Raw genomic sequence first — 17847 nt, 5'->3', positions numbered from 1 at the left:
AAAAAAAATCACAAAACAATCGACTATGCAATTAAAGATATGAGGCAAGATACACTCCTAACATGATTTAAACCGTTCCCATGCTTACCCCTCTGAAATCTCCAATGCTACTTGGTTTACCAACTTGGGATTCCTTTGAGAGTCTGTTCATAACTAAATATATTTATCTAGTATACCGTATTTAATCACAAAAGACCGCCTATGTCATCAAAGATAAGAAACAAGATACGATGTTTTTCACCTCGGGTAACGATAATTTCCTGATCCCTGGTAAATAAATGGATTATGTAAAACTTTACATCTGTTAATAGCAACTGATATGATCCACAACATACAAATAGAAGAAATAATAATGATGATGCTGAGGATGATAATAAGTCCACGGAGGAATTGCCTTACATTAGATTGACCCTCGCAGAGGAGAGCCCCAATCTCTATACGTCCAAGAGCTCCTAATCATCTAGTTATGCCACTGGACAACGGACCTATTTTCAGTCCGCTTCCTTACTGAACTTGGACAAGTAGTTACTATGTCAACACTTATTTTGATTAATGTGGATGGTGCAGAATTGAACAAGATTTTCAATAAAGAATTGAAGCCGAGAGTAAATAAAACCCTACTTTGGAATATTTACTTGAAAAGAATGTGTTCCTATCTCTTCAAACGTGCGGCGACAAAGCAGTTTGTTTACATGACCTCATTTCTGCCGAATTCATCGGTCGGAGTGAAATGGCACCAATCTGATTTACGCGCCTACAAAGTGTAGTGGGCTTGGTTTAATACGGGTTGTCGAAACCAGTATTCGTATCAAACTAATAGTGTAAAACCACCTCTCATACAAATGAAATCTAGTACAAAACTATCACAAATTACTAGACAAATTTATAAGAGATGATTAGATAAAGCGAAATTTAACGGGTTTCCTCTAAAGAATTCAAAGAAGCTATCTAGGCTTGGTACGTTAATGGGGAAATTCGTAGCTTTTATGGACACCATTTGAAAATTTTGACTAGACGCCACAATGGACAACTTGCGATCATGTTATCTACAGGAACCACATACATCCGGCGTAAAATGAGAATATAAATGCAGATTTTTGCTCTTAGCCTTCAAGATACACATACAAAGGCTAAAAACATCTTTAAAAACTAAAATTTAATGCAGCCAGTGGGCGTTTCCGTTGGTAATAAGCAATGAAAACAACCGTCGAATTAGAATTTGTATGGACTTTAGCTTCGACTGACAAAATTTACGTCCATGAAGAGTATTATTGCCATTGGCAAAACAAAATAAACCCATATTTAAACAAATATTTACACTATTCTAGACATAAATTCCGGATTTTGGCAATTAACAACACTTTGATATACACTCGTTCTTTTACACTGCGAATCCCATTGTATATGTTCAACTATATTGATTTTGTTTTGTTAGATTTTATTTGTATCAACAATTCAATGAGTGCTTCTACGGTTCATGTTTTGTAATTGATATCATAGCATTGTAATAAAAAATATATATGATATGATACTCCTGTTCTAATAATGGAAACTTTTTAATTGAAAATCATCTACAATTACTTTATGTAATTTCTTACTTTCTTAAAGGGATATGGTTGTTTAATTTTCACTCAACGAACTTCATTGCATATATCTCCAGCGCTTTTGAAAGAAATTGAAAAGTAATTCCATTTTCGCTTAATAATATCGTTATGCTATCGGTGATCGTTGTCATGAGTAAAGTGTATAGAATAGACACTGTCGTCACTTCCGTGGTTATGCAATTGTATACGCACCTTACATATTTTTTCAGTCTGAAAGGTGGTATTGATAACGCTGAAATGAAATGTATTGCCCAATGACAATATCCCTTTGAAGACATATTTTCTGGTTGATTCTAGAAACTTTATTTATACAACTCTAATCATCTCCGATTCGTCTATAACTCCGAGGGTTTTCATAACCCAGACTCACGTATTGCCCTTAAATAGATTTCTAATTTCTTCTGATTTTTGTGGGTCTTCGTCAGGGACCGCCTAAACAAGTTAATCCTGCTTAGCTGGGATATGTCCTTGAAATTTCGAAGGGATTTCACAATGAACGTAAACAACTTTCTAGACTTAAGACTACTTCAAAGATTATTGCATTAAGGGGATACAAAATTTAGACTCTGTAAGCTATTAATAAATGTCAAAAACGTTATCAACTGAGCTAAGGAATTCACAATGTTTTTGCTGGGGATATGTCCCTGAAATTTGCACGCAATTTTTCGTATTCTTATGCTCAAACCTAGAATCGACATTTCCTATAAAAGGAAACAGATACTCACCATTACTGCTCTCTGCATGAGCACAATTAAATGATACTGCCCGGGCCGGATAAAATCAAATCATTTTTTATTCTTTTTATTGAAATTATCCAAGTAGATAGCCGATAATTCAAAACGGAAAGATGTCAGACAATTTTAACTGCATGAGTTAACCAACTCATTTATCCTTTAAATGACGTTACCTTAAAGGGATCATAAGGAGATTTCTAAACTTTTTATGTGTATCGGGGATACTGATAGCATAGATTTGCACCATCCCAATTTGCAATCAGACGTCTGTGGTTCCTGCAATTCCACATACACTAAGTATTTGATGACGTCACTAATCTCGAAGGGCCTTATGTGATAAAGCATATTACGTCTTTTGTGGAATTGCAGGAATCAGACGTCTGACCGAAAATTGGAATGGTGCAATTACATGCTATCAGTGTCCCGGATACACATAAATAAATTTAGAATACCTCTTTACATTACCTTTAAGATCTCCTTGGTCTCTCACGTACATCCAATCACTTATAATTAGTCGGAACTTCGGAAACGATTCCATTAAAGTCCATTAATATTTTAAAGGGATATAGTCGTCTAAATTTGATCGAGCTCAGAGCATCGGCTCACAACATCGACTTCATACCAATAGCCGGCGTAGGCCAGACCTCACCCAATGATGCACTCATCCCTGTCGTTAGGTTGGGCTCCGTGGGGGCTGGGCCCCAGCAAGTGAGAATTAAGCCGAAGCAAAACCTTACAGATTTACAATGTCTTTGTACAAAATCAAAAAGATATAGATTTTGATACGTTTTTCTGCACCTTAAAACTGTCAGAAATGAGTTCTCTGGGCCTTTAATTCTTCAATTTTTTTAGTACAAAATCTGATTCATTCCAATTCATTCCAGGCTACGGAGCTGGCCCAATGATTTAAGTTATGCTGGTCCAAGTTTTTAGGTATATCAGTCCAAGGTTTCGGGTATATCGGCCCAAGGTTTCGGGTATAGCGGCCCAAGGTTTCGGGTATATCGGCCCAAGGTTCCGGGTATATCGGCCCAAGGTTTTAGTTATGCCGGATCAAAGGATTGGCAATATCGATTATATCAGCCCTAACTATGGATCTCAACCTGGGTTAGCATACTTCCAAATACAAGCGAACACGGAGTTGGGCAACCTTCGATAGCAAAAATTCTCCTGGGTATGCCAGCAGACCCAAGTTTGGTTTGGGATCTGGATCGCAGCATGAGGTAGCACACCTACTCAGGAGAAACCAGTGAATCAGTTATTGAGGCTCCCATATCATGAGGTAGCACACTCCCACGGGGGCTGCGTTGCATCTCAACTTTGGTTAGCACACTTCCTGTGGTGAAACCAGTAAACACCAAGATGGGTTCCGGACTCTGGATCCGAATACCAAGTAAAACTTTCCCTGGGATTCCAGAGAACTTCAAGTTTGAACTTTGACTCTGGACCCAAAAATGGAAGGATCATCAAGAGAACATTAAAATAATGAAAAATGATTACCTTCATTTCTTAACCAGGTGAAAATCTTTGAGACAATCTGCCCAATTGTCAGTGTCAGCAGCGATCATGTTGAATGACGAGCAAACAAGATAGATTCCAGATTCCAATTTAATATTCCAATCATATATACTTCATGGAGGCATCGACTTTTTCAAAAACAAGAAAGTCACGCATTTGTATTCCAAGGTGTAGTAAGAATTCGACTGATTCATAATAAACATTGTTGGTTTGAGGTGGCACACAACGTCATACAACGTCGTTTCAACAGTATTCCTACATTGTTATTGTTTTAGTTAGATTTTTTGTGATTGATATTTTGGCTTTGTGGTCTTCCATATTAATCAGACCTATATATCATTCACATACACAAATACCAAAATTGCCCTGCAGTCGGCTGACTTATCACTAATATCATAAATAATGTTTACACGGCAGGGTTTATTATATATATCTATATGCACTTAATAATGCGTGACAGAACTCCAGTTCACTTATCGCTGTAATAATGTGACTGCTGTGATGTGATCTGTTGTCAATAAATGACAGTCAAAACAGACAGCAAAAACAAGGCACCAGTTCATCACTTGTAACCAAAAGAAGCTACCGTTACAGTTCACCAAAACAAGGTACTAGTCAATTAATTGTAACCAAAACAAACTGCCGGTTCTTTAACTGTAACCAAAACAAGGTTCACTAATTTTGATCGAAATAAACTAAACCGATCAGTAGTTCATATTAAACAGTTCACCAATTGTAGTCAAAACAAACTGCCGTTCTAGAATTCGCCTTCAGAAGTTCAACAATTGTAACCAAAACAAACTACCGTTCTACAATTCGCCTGCAGAAGATCACTAATTGTAACCAAAACAAGCCATCAGTCTGTCTTATTATCGCTCTTCCGATAGATATCATTTCAAATTTTTAACAGTGAAAATATTTATTATTGATTTTAAAATATCATCGTCATAAAATGTAGTAATTTTAGCATCCCTTTAAAGAGGAAATCGTCGTTATTTGGTCAAAATCACTTCTCTATAAGCGTCAAAGCACTTAATAACTCCATTGACTAAAACACTTCATACTTTCTTTGACTAAAACACTTCATACTTTCTTTGACTAAAACACTTTATACAGCCGAAAGCAATCCGGTTTCACAATATTGACTTACATCTCTATCGTCCACTAGACGCTCCTAATGGAAGTAGAGTGTTGATTCCATCTTTATACGAAGATCACAACTAATTGCTAGGCAAGGTGTGATCAACATTATAACTATCTTAATAATACGATTATTTATACATATAGTCCGAAACTCTGTCTTTATCAAATCTGAAAGCAGGTGCGTAGCGAGACTTGATTCTTCGGAATGACAATCAATATATCCAGAGAGGCAATTTAATTTACGATATTTTGAAAAACACGGGATCCTGTCTGTAAGACAAGGTTCGAATTTATCTCTAGCAAATCTAAAACTAAAAATTTCTAATACCACGGCGAGTGCTTGTACCGAACCCCCTATCAAAAATTGGAAAGAGACATTTTCGACGAATCTCTACGCGAAAAATATTTTGAAGTTATATGGCTTCAGAATGATGCTATCTTGAGGATGATAACTTATTATCACTGTGAAGTGGATTATGTCCGCATTTTGCTTGTTATGGGTACCTCAAGCACTATGACAGTAACATGTATATGGCTTGAAAATGATGATAAACCATAGAAGTACAAAGGATTACCAAGAGGAGTTGAAACAAACTAAACATGAACTACATCTAATGCGGAAGAAATTTTTTTGTTTGAAAAGTAAACCGGTTGTTATTTGGAAATGAAATGAAATGAATGGAGTTTTACGTCCTACTTTTCTGCACCATGTGGGCTAATGAAGACGGGCAACGCCATGCAGGGTGCAATGAGGGAAATTTTGCCAGGACAGCAGCATTAGCCTGCTCTTTTTCGATTTCCAACTGTCGAGGGATCTTTAACGTGCACAGCCTGTAGCACACGGGGCCTCGGTTTATTGTCCCATCCGAACGACTAGACGCTTTTTCCATATCAGTCCCTCGTACCTGCATCACTGACAGGGGGAAACAGGGTTGAAAAATCCGAAGGTATTATCTCGACCTATGCCGGGATTGAACCCTGGACCTTCAGGTTAGCGAGCAAGCGTCTAAGTCACTGAGCCACCGCGGCTCCCGGGTTGTTATTTGGAAGACATTTAACGATCGTCGTTCTTGTTTTTGCTCGAAAGGCGACACAGACAGCTTGAATTAAGCTCTATTAAAGCCCTGTTGTAATGGAGTTATTGCTTCAAGCTGATAACTCAAACTAGATATAATGCGGACTGAATTTGACGAACGTCGATCTGTCACTTGAAAAGATTACGGGTAACTGAAATTGGGCTATTTTATAGTTTTAGAGCTTAAACAACAATCTAAAATGAGGATTATATTTTTGGGGTTTTTTTTTTATTATGTTGTTTTATGCTCTTGTTAAGCTCTGCTACATTCTATTATTTAGGAATTATCACAAGAGCTTAATCGAAATGTGGGATTTCAACATGTCTAACACTTTTAATTTCTTCTATCGTGCTTCCTTGAGGCAGGTAAACCTCGTATTTCGGATCAAGATGATAAATATTCATGATATCACGGAATTTTCACACTAGCCAATCAACACGCTTACGTAGATACTATGCGTTTTGTTTTGTAAATATAAACCCATAACTATTATAAGGCATACAACTCTGGCTTCTAAAAGGTCGATTTGATTGGTTAAATATCACCTTCTAAATGAAAACATTTGGATAAAGTGAACATAGGTCCCTTCCATTTATTGATAAGGAAGCGGATTCTAAACGATATATAAAGAAACTTATTCCGAGCAGTAAGATATACCGCTGAACTTAATCTCTTGCAGGTGTTGATCTGGGTTTAATTCCGAACAAAAAAGGCTTAATTAAGCTTTAATTAAGCCTTTTACCTTATCTGGGGAAGTATTAATGAGATAATTATCCAGCTAAATACAGGCCGACATTAGCACTTAAAAACCTGGAAATCAAAGACAATGGATGGTAATAATGATTCAAAAGCCGAAAGCACTGCTCATAGGTATCAAATTTGTCTTACCTTCAGGAATTTGAACATACGACATCTCATCGCCGGGCGGACTGATCCTGCTACACGACAATCAACAACTACCTAGTCTGTGATATCAAGTATCTTGCAATGGACGTTAAGTTGTCATCTACCAACAACTACGTAGTCCACGATATCTGTTAGCTGGAAGCTGACGTTGGTTGGAAGCCGACGTCAAATTATCGTCTGTGAAACCAGCTTCTGTTGGAAGCGGACATGCGGACATGTCAAGGATCGAACCTCTTCAGGCATACTTGGGCACATTCCGTAAATACTAGGCTAAGCCACAATGTTAATCTCTCTGTCGAGGGCTTTGATTGGCTATATTAGCTAGCGTACATTAGAAATCAAATCGCTGCATTTACAAAATTCCGTGATAGCACTCAGTGATAAGAGAGGCGGCTATTTGAGTAAAGGTATAAGCAGAAGTTCGTTAAAGCTTGACATTGTGAAGATGATAGCGGTGTGACCTAAAACATTGGGTGATCTGGTGATTTTTAACAGGTCTTCTGGGATATTACAGTTGATGATTATTTACATGTTACGATCATAGAGACTGGGATATTATCGATTTAAACTCCTAGTAATATATCATTCTCTTCCCATTGGTAGATAAATCATTGAGCTATCATTTGATTGGACAATAATATATCGCTCTAGCGTTTGATTGGCTGAGAATTTTACGCACGCTTCCTAATTCCTCGGTGTCTTGGATATCATATAATTTTGTCAATTACGAAAGAAAAGAGTGGTTTTAAACACTAGTATTAAAAATGAAACAAGTTATACGCGTAATGCATTATGTTCAAGAGGTGCAGGCCATATATCATTTTCATCGATTATCAAATGCAGGTCATAATTCATTATTTGTTGCGAGATATCTTCTAAAGGGTTTCCGTGTTGACGATCTCAGTCCTAGAGTGACATAAGGTGCGAGCATGAAACCTGAATCTGGAACTGCTAATAGGGGTTCGTTATTCAAGCCGAGACTGCTTTATGGTCCGTTACTGTTCTTGATGCGTTATTCAAGCTCAATCTGGTCTGTTGTTCGTTAATGTTCCTGGTTCGTTTGCGACCAAAGCACTGTTTCAGATACAAGTAGGCCTACCTCTGATCGGAGAAAGGGACATAACTCCCTAACTAACAGCGTAACAAAGAGAATTCAATGCACATGCACAGTAATTAAAATACTCTGGCCAATTATAATTTTAAGTACAAGCATAGCTGGCATTGGGCACATACGCAATTGGCATACGACGGGGATAGTAATCATACAATGCCCGATTTGAAAAGATGTAGTGTATCAGGCACACTTGATATACGAAAGGGAAATAACTCTTGTGCTTACTGTGTAAAATATGAAATTCAAACCCATCCGGAATGAACGACATAGTAATCAGACTATGAACAATTTGAAAAGACATTGGCTCCGGTACAAGCTTAGTTGGAAAGGGAAATAACTCATGCTTTTACAGTGTGGAACATTAAAATTCAAACACCACGATGTTGATTTCCATTCAATATACGTAAGGGAAATAACTCTTACTCTTTCTGTGTGAAAAATTGAAATTCGAACCAAGCCAGACTAAACGACATTCTTTTCATGGTTGAAATTGAAATATCTAACCAGGTACAAGCATATACGGAAGGGAAAAAACTCTTGAAGTTACAGTGTGAAAAATTGAAATTCGAATCCAAACAGATTGAACGACATTCTCTTCTTGGTTTAAATTGAAATATCGATTTTCAATTAATATATCAATTTTATCTCCACTACTTGTTGACAAAATTTAAAAATAATCAATATCATGTTTCAATGTTATAAACATGGTTGTTGTAAATAAATAATATCACAGGACATCGATCTTATTTTTATCAATTTAATTACAACATAAACTACAATGATGATCTCAAACTCTTTGTGAAAATAATCATGCAAAATTAAAGAGATTGAAAAGATGTTTTCTAACCTTTTAAAGGGACTGTAAAGAGGTTTTCTAAGGGAATCTGATATCAAATAGTACCGATTCGTATCATTCCAATTTTCAATCAGACGTATGTGGTTCCGGCAATTACCCGCAGCATTTAATGACGTTACTTATCCCGAAAGCTGCTAATAAAATTAGATTGGTGTAAATTGATGCTAGCAGTGACCCCGATACACATATTAAAACATTTTTCAATATTACAAAAGCACGTCTGTAACTTACCGTGGTTCGCTTTAGCAACTACGGACAAGTAATTAAGCTTTTTGATTTTACTGATTTTCAAACCCACCAAGCAACACGCTTCTTTGTACGGTTTATTTTGTAAATAAGGACACACACGCACAACTGGTAAGTAGGACTATTAAGAGATTTGGGGCAAAACCCCTTCTTTATGACAAAGTTCACCATCACTAACATAGCCTCTAATATCCACCATGCCTAAGCCTATGCAAGAAACCAGTTAGCGAGGAGTAGGTCGATTTCTAAGATATAATCAATTTTATCGTGGACTGTTAAGGGGTTAATAAAGCGTATATAATTAAGGAATATACTCCATACATACACTGTAGAACCCCACTTCCCCTCCCAACAATTTGCCGCCCTCCCCCTCAGTTACAACATATAGTAGTAGGTCGATGTCTAAGATCTAATCAATTTTATCGTGAACTACTAAGGGTTAACTAAGCGTATCTAATTAAAGAATATCCTCCATATAGCGCATCAATTGTTAATCACAATTAATACTCTTGTTAAATTAGAAGAAGAAAAGTAAAAAATCATGTAAGGTTTATTTGCTAGCAGTAATAACCATTAAAGGTATGAATGCGCCATTTTTTACTATTTACATATAGGCTGTTCAACACTCAAATCAACCCCCCAAATGGCACAACTGTCCCTTTACAGTGACAGTATGGGCAGATTTCTTGTTTTCTGGAAAAACGCATCTTCTCAAGATAAAGCTCTTATGCCTATACTTTGACTGCAATAACTACCTTTCTTATATCATGTGATGCAGCGATTTGATTGGATTGTACGCCATCGAATACAGCCAATAAGAGCCCTAGACAGAAAGAATGTAAACATTATGGCGAAGGCTCTGATTGGCTGTATTCGCTAACGTACAATCCAACCAAATAGCTGCATTTACAGACTTCCGTGATACAAAAAAGGTAGTTATTGCAGTCAAGACGCAGTTCGTAATACCATGACATCGTGAATACGTGGGTTGAAAGGGTTGCCATGGAAAAGTTGTCTAGTCGTTCGGATGAGACAATAAACCCAGGCCCTGTGCACTACATGTTGTGCACGTTAACGACCACTCGACAGTTGAAAATAGAATAAAACAAGACTCTTCGCAAATTCTTCCTCATTGTACACTTCCTGACACGTTCATTATCTCAAGTCAATCAGAATGAGATAATTCTTTTTATCATGGTCTAAGAGATTGGGTGAAAATAAGGTTTATGGCGACAGTTTGACAATTGATCTGTTTTTCGCAAGCTATTAGCGAAGAAATTGCATGTAATGTCCATCGAACAATGATTTAAGTGGTCTATAAACACAATTTTCACCATTAGCTGTTTCAAATCTTCATCATATCATATAGTTTCTAAACATTTTATCTATTAGCGTAACTGAAAGCTTTGATTTGCGTCATTCCAATTTTCAATCAGACGTCTGCGGTTCTTTAAATTCCACTAAATCTAGAACTATCGCTAAAGCAACTGGCAATTGGAATGCAAAAAGCTGTTAATAATAACCGAGGGACTTTGCGATAGTGACATCATAAAACGCTTAGTTTCATGTTAGTTAAAAGAACCAAAAATCTGAATGAAAATTGGAATGGTGCAAATCGATGCTATCATTGTCCCCAATACAAAAGAAAAACTCTTTACAATCCCTTTAAGATATCGATCTATTGGTTATTATATAACCTTAATCGATGATAAACATAAAATATATGTCCTAAAATCAATCCAAGTATAACCTTGATATTGGTGATCTGAATAAGGTGGTTCCCCTTATCGATTTTCGAATATTTGTTATTGTATCTTTAATCGGACGTTGACATGATAGTTCATGCAACTTGGGGTGGGCGTAGAGGGGCAGTGGCACAACTGGTTGAATGGGGACCCGTATACTAAAGTGGGTTGGGGCCTCTCCCCGGGAACTTTTTTTAAACATATACCCTCCTTTTATTCTCGGGATGTTCGTGGCGTAGACTAAGTTCAACCAGTCCCTGTGGTAGCTGAGCCAATGATTGACACAATGCGATTCTATATACATTAGATCGTTGAGGTTTAGACGACTACATTCCTTCAGATATTGAACTAAGATTCAACAAGTTTAGATAAACATCTAGGCATATAATTATTAAAAAAACCTGATATGAAAATGTTCTACCCTGATAAGTTCTAGAGACCACAACAATCTATATAGCACGTCTTGTCGATGTCAGAAAACATCAAGAGGCGATTCTATGGGAATGGGTGTTGGGCAGGCCCGCAGCAAGACTTTGAGGGGCAAGTAATATAATTATCCAAAAGGGCAATGGTGTATGGTGTTAAGTTCCAGTAATGCAATTAGTCGATTGTCAGGAATTTTCCTGAGGGGGGAGGGGGGGGGGCAATCCTTTTTTTCGGGGGCCCCCACCTCTCCCTCAACACACACACACCTCCCTTACTTACGAAATTTCTTTTCATTTCACCAAAGGAAAGAATTGCCACTCTAACACTGCATCAGATCGGCTGTGGCTTAACCAGCCATGTCAGTCTTGTGTGGACTAAGGGAAGTAACTCTATTCAGGATATTTATCCAAACTGCAATTAAATGACTTTTCGGAATTTTTTCCGTTGATGCAAATGCCCATTCTTTAACACTTACAGACACTTTATAGATAAACCTTTATAGATAAGCCTACTGTTTAATGTCTTTGAATGCAATGGACCTAGTTCCGAGCAAATTTAAACTGAGGCCTATATAGGCTACTAAGTCTAATCTTTCATCTTTGTTGCTTTCCTTCAGAGTAAGCTACCTCCGTCACAATTTACCACATAAGGTACAGAAAAATAGGACATAGAGCTCTATTTCATTTCATGTTATATCTAAACGAATTCGGTTCATTAATTTTGTCGATTACTCACATTCCCGTGTCCATTAATAATAGGCACAACGCATTGAACGCAGCTATTACGAAACTAACAAATCGAGCACACCATGTGTGTGGACTTGCTTTTAAATTCAGAACTAAGAGTCGCCGAGAACATTACTCCAAAACAAAGCTTGCGATTATCATGCTATCTCGCATATGAATTTCACAATCAATTTTTAAATTAGTCACTAAACATCATGACTTGTGAAAAAATAAAATATACGGTACATTAAATTTTGTAATAACTTTTTCGACCCGGGTGACCCGGTGCAAGCACCTTTCGACCCTAGAGTCGAGTGGAAATTTCCAGAAGTCATTCAATAAATCAAGTTCGGCAAAAGTTACAAGTTGGGACAATCTCATGAAAAATGGAATCTGCAGGCCAAGTAAGATAGATTATTCCATATTGTACCTTAACGGAAATGTAACAGAAGGTCCTTTTTCATAGAAGGCAGTGAATTAGGACGATTATCGAATTTTTGAAACTGAAACTAAACTTGCAACATTTGTTCTACTATCAACAATGTCATCAGGATTTCAACAAATTTTCTTTGATTTTGTTTTTTTTTGAGTGGGGCGTGTCTAAGAGGCTAATACATTCTCTGCATATTGCCCTTAATCTTTGGTAAAGTATCCAATGTGCATTTTATTCATATCTTGTCGTGATATGAATAGCCATTGGGGCATTGAGTGAAGAAAATATTTATTCTCCAGCCAAAGAATTGCACTGAGCACAAATTGTAGGCCATTATCCTTAGAATACCTTTTTGGGTCCAAAGAAATATCAGTTTTGAATAAACACATTCCCTTCCCAGAAATTTCTTGTAAAAGCTACTGTACTCAGTGAAAATTCTCTTGTGTAAAATCAAATAGATTACAAGACATATTGTATTTGATTTGAATTGAATTCCAGGTTGTTTCAGCCTTCAATGGTAGAGTAATTAAGGAACCTCGTGGCTTCATCAAAGTTATAGAATGGGTAAGAGATTCTCACAAAATGGATTTAATAAGCCATAAATATAAAATGATTTTGAAAGAGTGGTTGGGGATGGGGGCAAAGCAAAAACCCTTTCTCAAATTCAGTATCATTTTATATATAGGAAAGAAGTGCTTATGAGACCCTCCTTGGCAAGTATGTGACCCTTAGTCGGGCATCCATCTATGTCCAAACAGAATATTATGTTTCAATTGCAAAAATCATTTGAATTAAAAGGTCAGATTTGCCATCTGTTTGACCAGTTGTACCTTAGAAACAGGAATTTGTAGCTTAGCTAATCAGTAACAGCGTTCAAAACTCACTGTTGAAATTTGAGCCTTCAAGTTCATGTGTGTACACATTATCTGTGTTTGAAAGTTAAAATGACCCAAATCAGCCCCTGAAAATGGTGAAACATGGCCTTAAATGTCTGCACAAATTTAGTATTGATTTAAAATTTCAATCTTTTCACCTTAAATTATTTTTGTTGTTGTAGATTTTAGCAATTTTTGCCTTTGCCACTACCACATCATTTAGTTCATCCACAATATTCAGAGTTAATTGTGAACCACCTAAAACAGTCAAATTTTCATATAGTTATCCTTTTGAGTAAGTTTCCCCTCACTTTTTATTCCTTTTTTGTTTTTATTTTGTTTCTCTGTAGATCCCAGATGGAAGGCCTTATTCTCGAAATCTTTCAAACATTGCTTTCAGTTATAAAACCAATCAGATGATTGAATCACAAAAATCATCTTGAGTTAAGTTTAGGAGAATAAGGCCCATGTTTGCCCATGGTTGCCCATGGTTGTCCATGGCTGTCAATTAAATTTAAATAATCTCATTTTTAGCCAGATATACTGCAGAAAAGTAGGGAAAAATAAGTCCCACGAGTCGAGTTAGGCAGCTTAACTATCAACCATTCTTCGAGCATGGTTTACTCTTTTTTGGTGAGCATTCAGACGGTCATAAAAGTTAAGCCAACTTCAACATTACCTTGGAAATTATCGGGAAGTTCAGAGGTCATAATGCCATTACGCATGTGCATTATAACATCTAGGTATTAATTGTTTAGATGAATGTGCACGGGCAGATATGACATATCCGTCTTAATGTTATCCAGAAGCATTCAGACAACAAAACTAAGCTGGCTTAACTATTCAAGCCAGGGTTTAAGCCACCTTTGATGTAGGTGCAACTAAAGGTAGCTTAAATTGAACTGGTCATGTTCAGACAACTAAAAAAAAACTGTTTCGAAGAACTGTTCATAGTTAAACTACCTTAACTTTAGTTGTATGAACGCACATTCAAAAGTAGCATGGACAAAGCCTATTCCACACAACCTTGGCTTTTCCTCATTTTGAATATGGGTAACTTGTTATCTATATTTGTATGTTACTGCGAGTGGTGGAGCCAGGTTTATGTCAGAGGAAAGGTGAAATATCTGAGATTGCCCGAATTCAACCTAGTTACGAGATTTTAGCCCGAAAAACTTGCTTTCAGGGCTGCGAGGGGGGACAACTGACCCCTCTAAAATGAACAAATAATTACTTATCTTAAGGATTACAAAAATTGTTTTCAGTCTCCACGAGATTACATTTACAGTACCAGAATCCTGCGATAATGGAACCACGAAGACTCAACAAGTCCATCTACTAGCAGGAGCCACGGCGCCTGCTCAATTCTATGTATTTGTTGGAGTCATTGTATTTTTATACTGTATGGCAGCCTTGGTTTTGTATATGTTTTTTGATGATATGTATAGACGTAATACACGAATGGTGATCGGAGTAAGTTATCATTTTTATTGCATGCCTCTTGAATCTCGAATGGCTGTATATTACTTTTTAAACGCCATAGTCTTATTAAAATAACCGTAGACCAACTTTCGTTCTGTTTTTTTTTTATGTTTAGTTTTTATTTTTAATATATCCACTTCTGGTACGATCTAAAGACAGCCCTCTTGAATGTTTGTCAAATCAAACTTTTAACTTAAAAGATGGGTTCTCTAATTTTTATTGATGAAAATGACAATGCTAATACTTATAAGAATAGAAAGTAGAGGTGTTCTCATGACTTGGAAAAATACCAGTTTGTCTAACATGTCCATAATTAATTCATAATTAGCTTAATTAGAAGAGAATTACCAGCAGAAGTCCAATGAGTGACCGATCAAGAAAGGTCAAAAAGTCTTTTTTTTTTGTTTATCCAGACTGTACATCTTTAACTTGATGAGCCTGCTTAAAACCAATCAAATTTGTACCCTTTCCAGCACTGGTATTTTTTGCCACAGTGTTTATAATATAATTTATTATTAATTAATAAGTTTTTGTAGGATTATCCAGTATTATTTTTCAGGTCTTCAGGAAAAATAGACCTCATTGCACAATGCATGGTATTACTCCTCTGCATCAGCTCATATCAGAAAGTAGGATGGAAACTATTACATTATAATTGCTCATGGTGCAAAAAGGGTTGGTGTAAAACTCCATTTCAATATCTATATATTTATTGTAGGATTTTATAATCTCAGTGGTTTTGACAATATTATGGTTAATTTCTGCGTCTGCCTGGGCCCAGGGTGTGACAGACGTAAAGGAATATACAGACCCTGTCGACAGCAATATGTTTGGGAATGACAAAATCATCGCTGTTTGTGGCCCGGTTGGCGCATGTGAAAATGTACAACTCGGCAACTTTGCTGGCCTCAATGTATCGTTGGTGAGTATTTTTTCTCATTTCCTCAATAATGGCTAGTACTGACACCAGTGGTGGAGTCAAAGAGGGGGGTAGAGGGGTCATTTCATGTGATGAAGTCATCTTGACGACAACAAAATCTCAGAGAATAAAATACTTAAGTCACTCCTAAAAGTTGTCTTCATAATTCTACATCATAGAGTGATACAGCATTCAATTTAGCTTCTGGCATTATTACAGCACACCTCATAAACAAACAAAATGGAGACATTAGACATTATGGTAATACCCTATATATATACTTTGTTTTTTTAGATTTTTGGCTTCCTGAATTTTGGTGTATGGGTAGGAAATCTATGGTTTCTGTTTAAGGAAACCCCCTGGTTTAAAGGATCTTCCGAGCAAGCAGAACCTGAAACCCCTTATGCACCCTCGTCTATGCCCCCTAATTCCAATATCTAAGTTATTTAGATTTTTTAAGTTCGCTTTTACACTTTAGATCGATTTGAAAAGTAAGACGTTGTTGAGTTTGGAACCTGAGAACATCTTAAATGTATAAGTTGCAAATAAATTTAATTTTAGAATATGAACGCTAGGGCTGCAAGGATTCTTGAAGGTTCAATCCAATACACTATAAAATACACCAGTATACGATTTATTGCGATAATAATCGCGATTCATTTATTAGAGAAGGAAAGAGAAAAAATAGAAATTTGTAAAATGACTAACAAGTTTGTCACTATTAAACACTTGAGAACATTAAGAAGGAAGGAATTGTGAAAAAATAGAAATTTTTAAAGTCAGAAATAAATTTTTGCAAATTTTGATGTGAAAATCAAATACATTATACATTCTTAATATAAGGATTCTGTGTTATTTGTTTTTAAAGTGGGCTAAGAATTAATCGTGCCGATACATCACGATTATTTTTATCCAACATCAATAAGAAGGAAAGAATATCGCTTCATTGATTCATCGGTGAATCGTTGCAGCCCTAATGAACGTAATAATGTTTTGAAAACTGGTGTAAATTTCAATAAAGTAGTAAGTAGCAAGAAATCCAGCTTTATTGAAATTATGGAAAATCTCTCTCTTTTATGCATCATCTGAAAGCAAGGGTGCAAATATAAATTTTACGTTTTATTTTTCTGATATCTACCGCTAAAATATTTTGTTATGATGTATTTTGTTAGTTTTAAGTGGGTGCTTGAAATTTTGGAATCTTTGATGTTTTGGTTAGAAATGGTAACTTTCATAAAACCAAATTTATATTGGGCCCAGGTCAACAGTGATCATTTGTGAACTCTTATTATTGGTGAATCTGAGAGCAATTGCACTTGAAAGAAGAACATGAGTAACTGAAGGCATCTGGTAGCAATGGTTTTTCAGCTGTCTGTTTACTCAGGTCAGCTATCTGTTTGCTTGGGTAAGCTGTCTGTTTACTTGGATAAGCTGTCTGTTTGCTTTTTACTCAGCAGGTCAGCTGTCTGTTTACTCAGGTCAGATTTCTGTCTACTCGGGTCAACTGCCTGTCTACTCAGGTCAGCTGTCTGTCTACTCAGGTCAGCTGTCTGTTTACTTGGGTCAGTTGTCTGTTTACTCGAACTCAGATCAGCTGTCTGGTTGAGTGAGTCTAGCGTTTGATCTGATTATCTCATTCTTATCATTTGTGGTCATATTCTGATTACAAATTCAGTTGCTCTCAGAGGCTCGTAGTTGGTAGATAGACGTAAGATCTCTTATTCCTGTGACGTATTCAAACTTTCATGTCATTAGTTTTGTTATTGTAAAGTAAACTTGTTAGATCATATAGATTATTAAACTATATATAATTATAATAATGGTATATTAAAGCTATGGTGAAATGTTAAAAAAAGATTTGGTCCTTCAAAAAAAACACCTTTAATTAAACATGGAATTTAATATTTTTTTTGTGAATAAATGTTAAAAAAAAGTAGAAAAATGTCTTTGAAAACACTCATACATTTTTATAAATTGATTGGCTTTTTATGACTTAGCGAAACATATCAATAGTTGCCATATATCTTTGATTTGAACCTAATTCA

General features: G+C 36.2%; 1 protein-coding gene across 1 annotated transcript; it reads left to right on the top strand.

Moving 5' to 3' along the window:
• The first annotated feature begins 12429 nt into the window (after nt 1–12429).
• On the top strand, nt 12430–17443 carry LOTGIDRAFT_188384 (hypothetical protein). Its single transcript, XM_009055278.1, has 6 exons — nt 12430–12497; nt 13025–13090; nt 13584–13696; nt 14667–14874; nt 15602–15805; nt 16097–17443. Exons 1-6 carry the CDS (start codon nt 12480–12482, stop codon nt 16241–16243), a joined length of 756 nt encoding a protein of 251 aa, XP_009053526.1. The 5' UTR covers nt 12430–12479; the 3' UTR covers nt 16244–17443.
• The last annotated feature ends 404 nt before the right edge of the window (nt 17444–17847 follow it).

Source organism: Lottia gigantea, assembly GCF_000327385.1.
Source record: "Lottia gigantea unplaced genomic scaffold LOTGIsca_24, whole genome shotgun sequence".
NCBI classification, from domain to species: domain Eukaryota; kingdom Metazoa; phylum Mollusca; class Gastropoda; family Lottiidae; genus Lottia; species Lottia gigantea.
This window is presented reverse-complemented; position numbering and strand designations above follow the sequence as displayed.

Coding starts and splice junctions, on each gene's coding strand:
- LOTGIDRAFT_188384 (XM_009055278.1), top strand. Junction 13,697..14,666: donor TCATATAGTTATCCTTTTGA/GTAAGTTTCCCC, acceptor AATTGTTTTCAG/TCTCCACGAGATTACATTTA. Junction 14,875..15,601: donor ATACACGAATGGTGATCGGA/GTAAGTTATCAT, acceptor TATTTATTGTAG/GATTTTATAATCTCAGTGGT.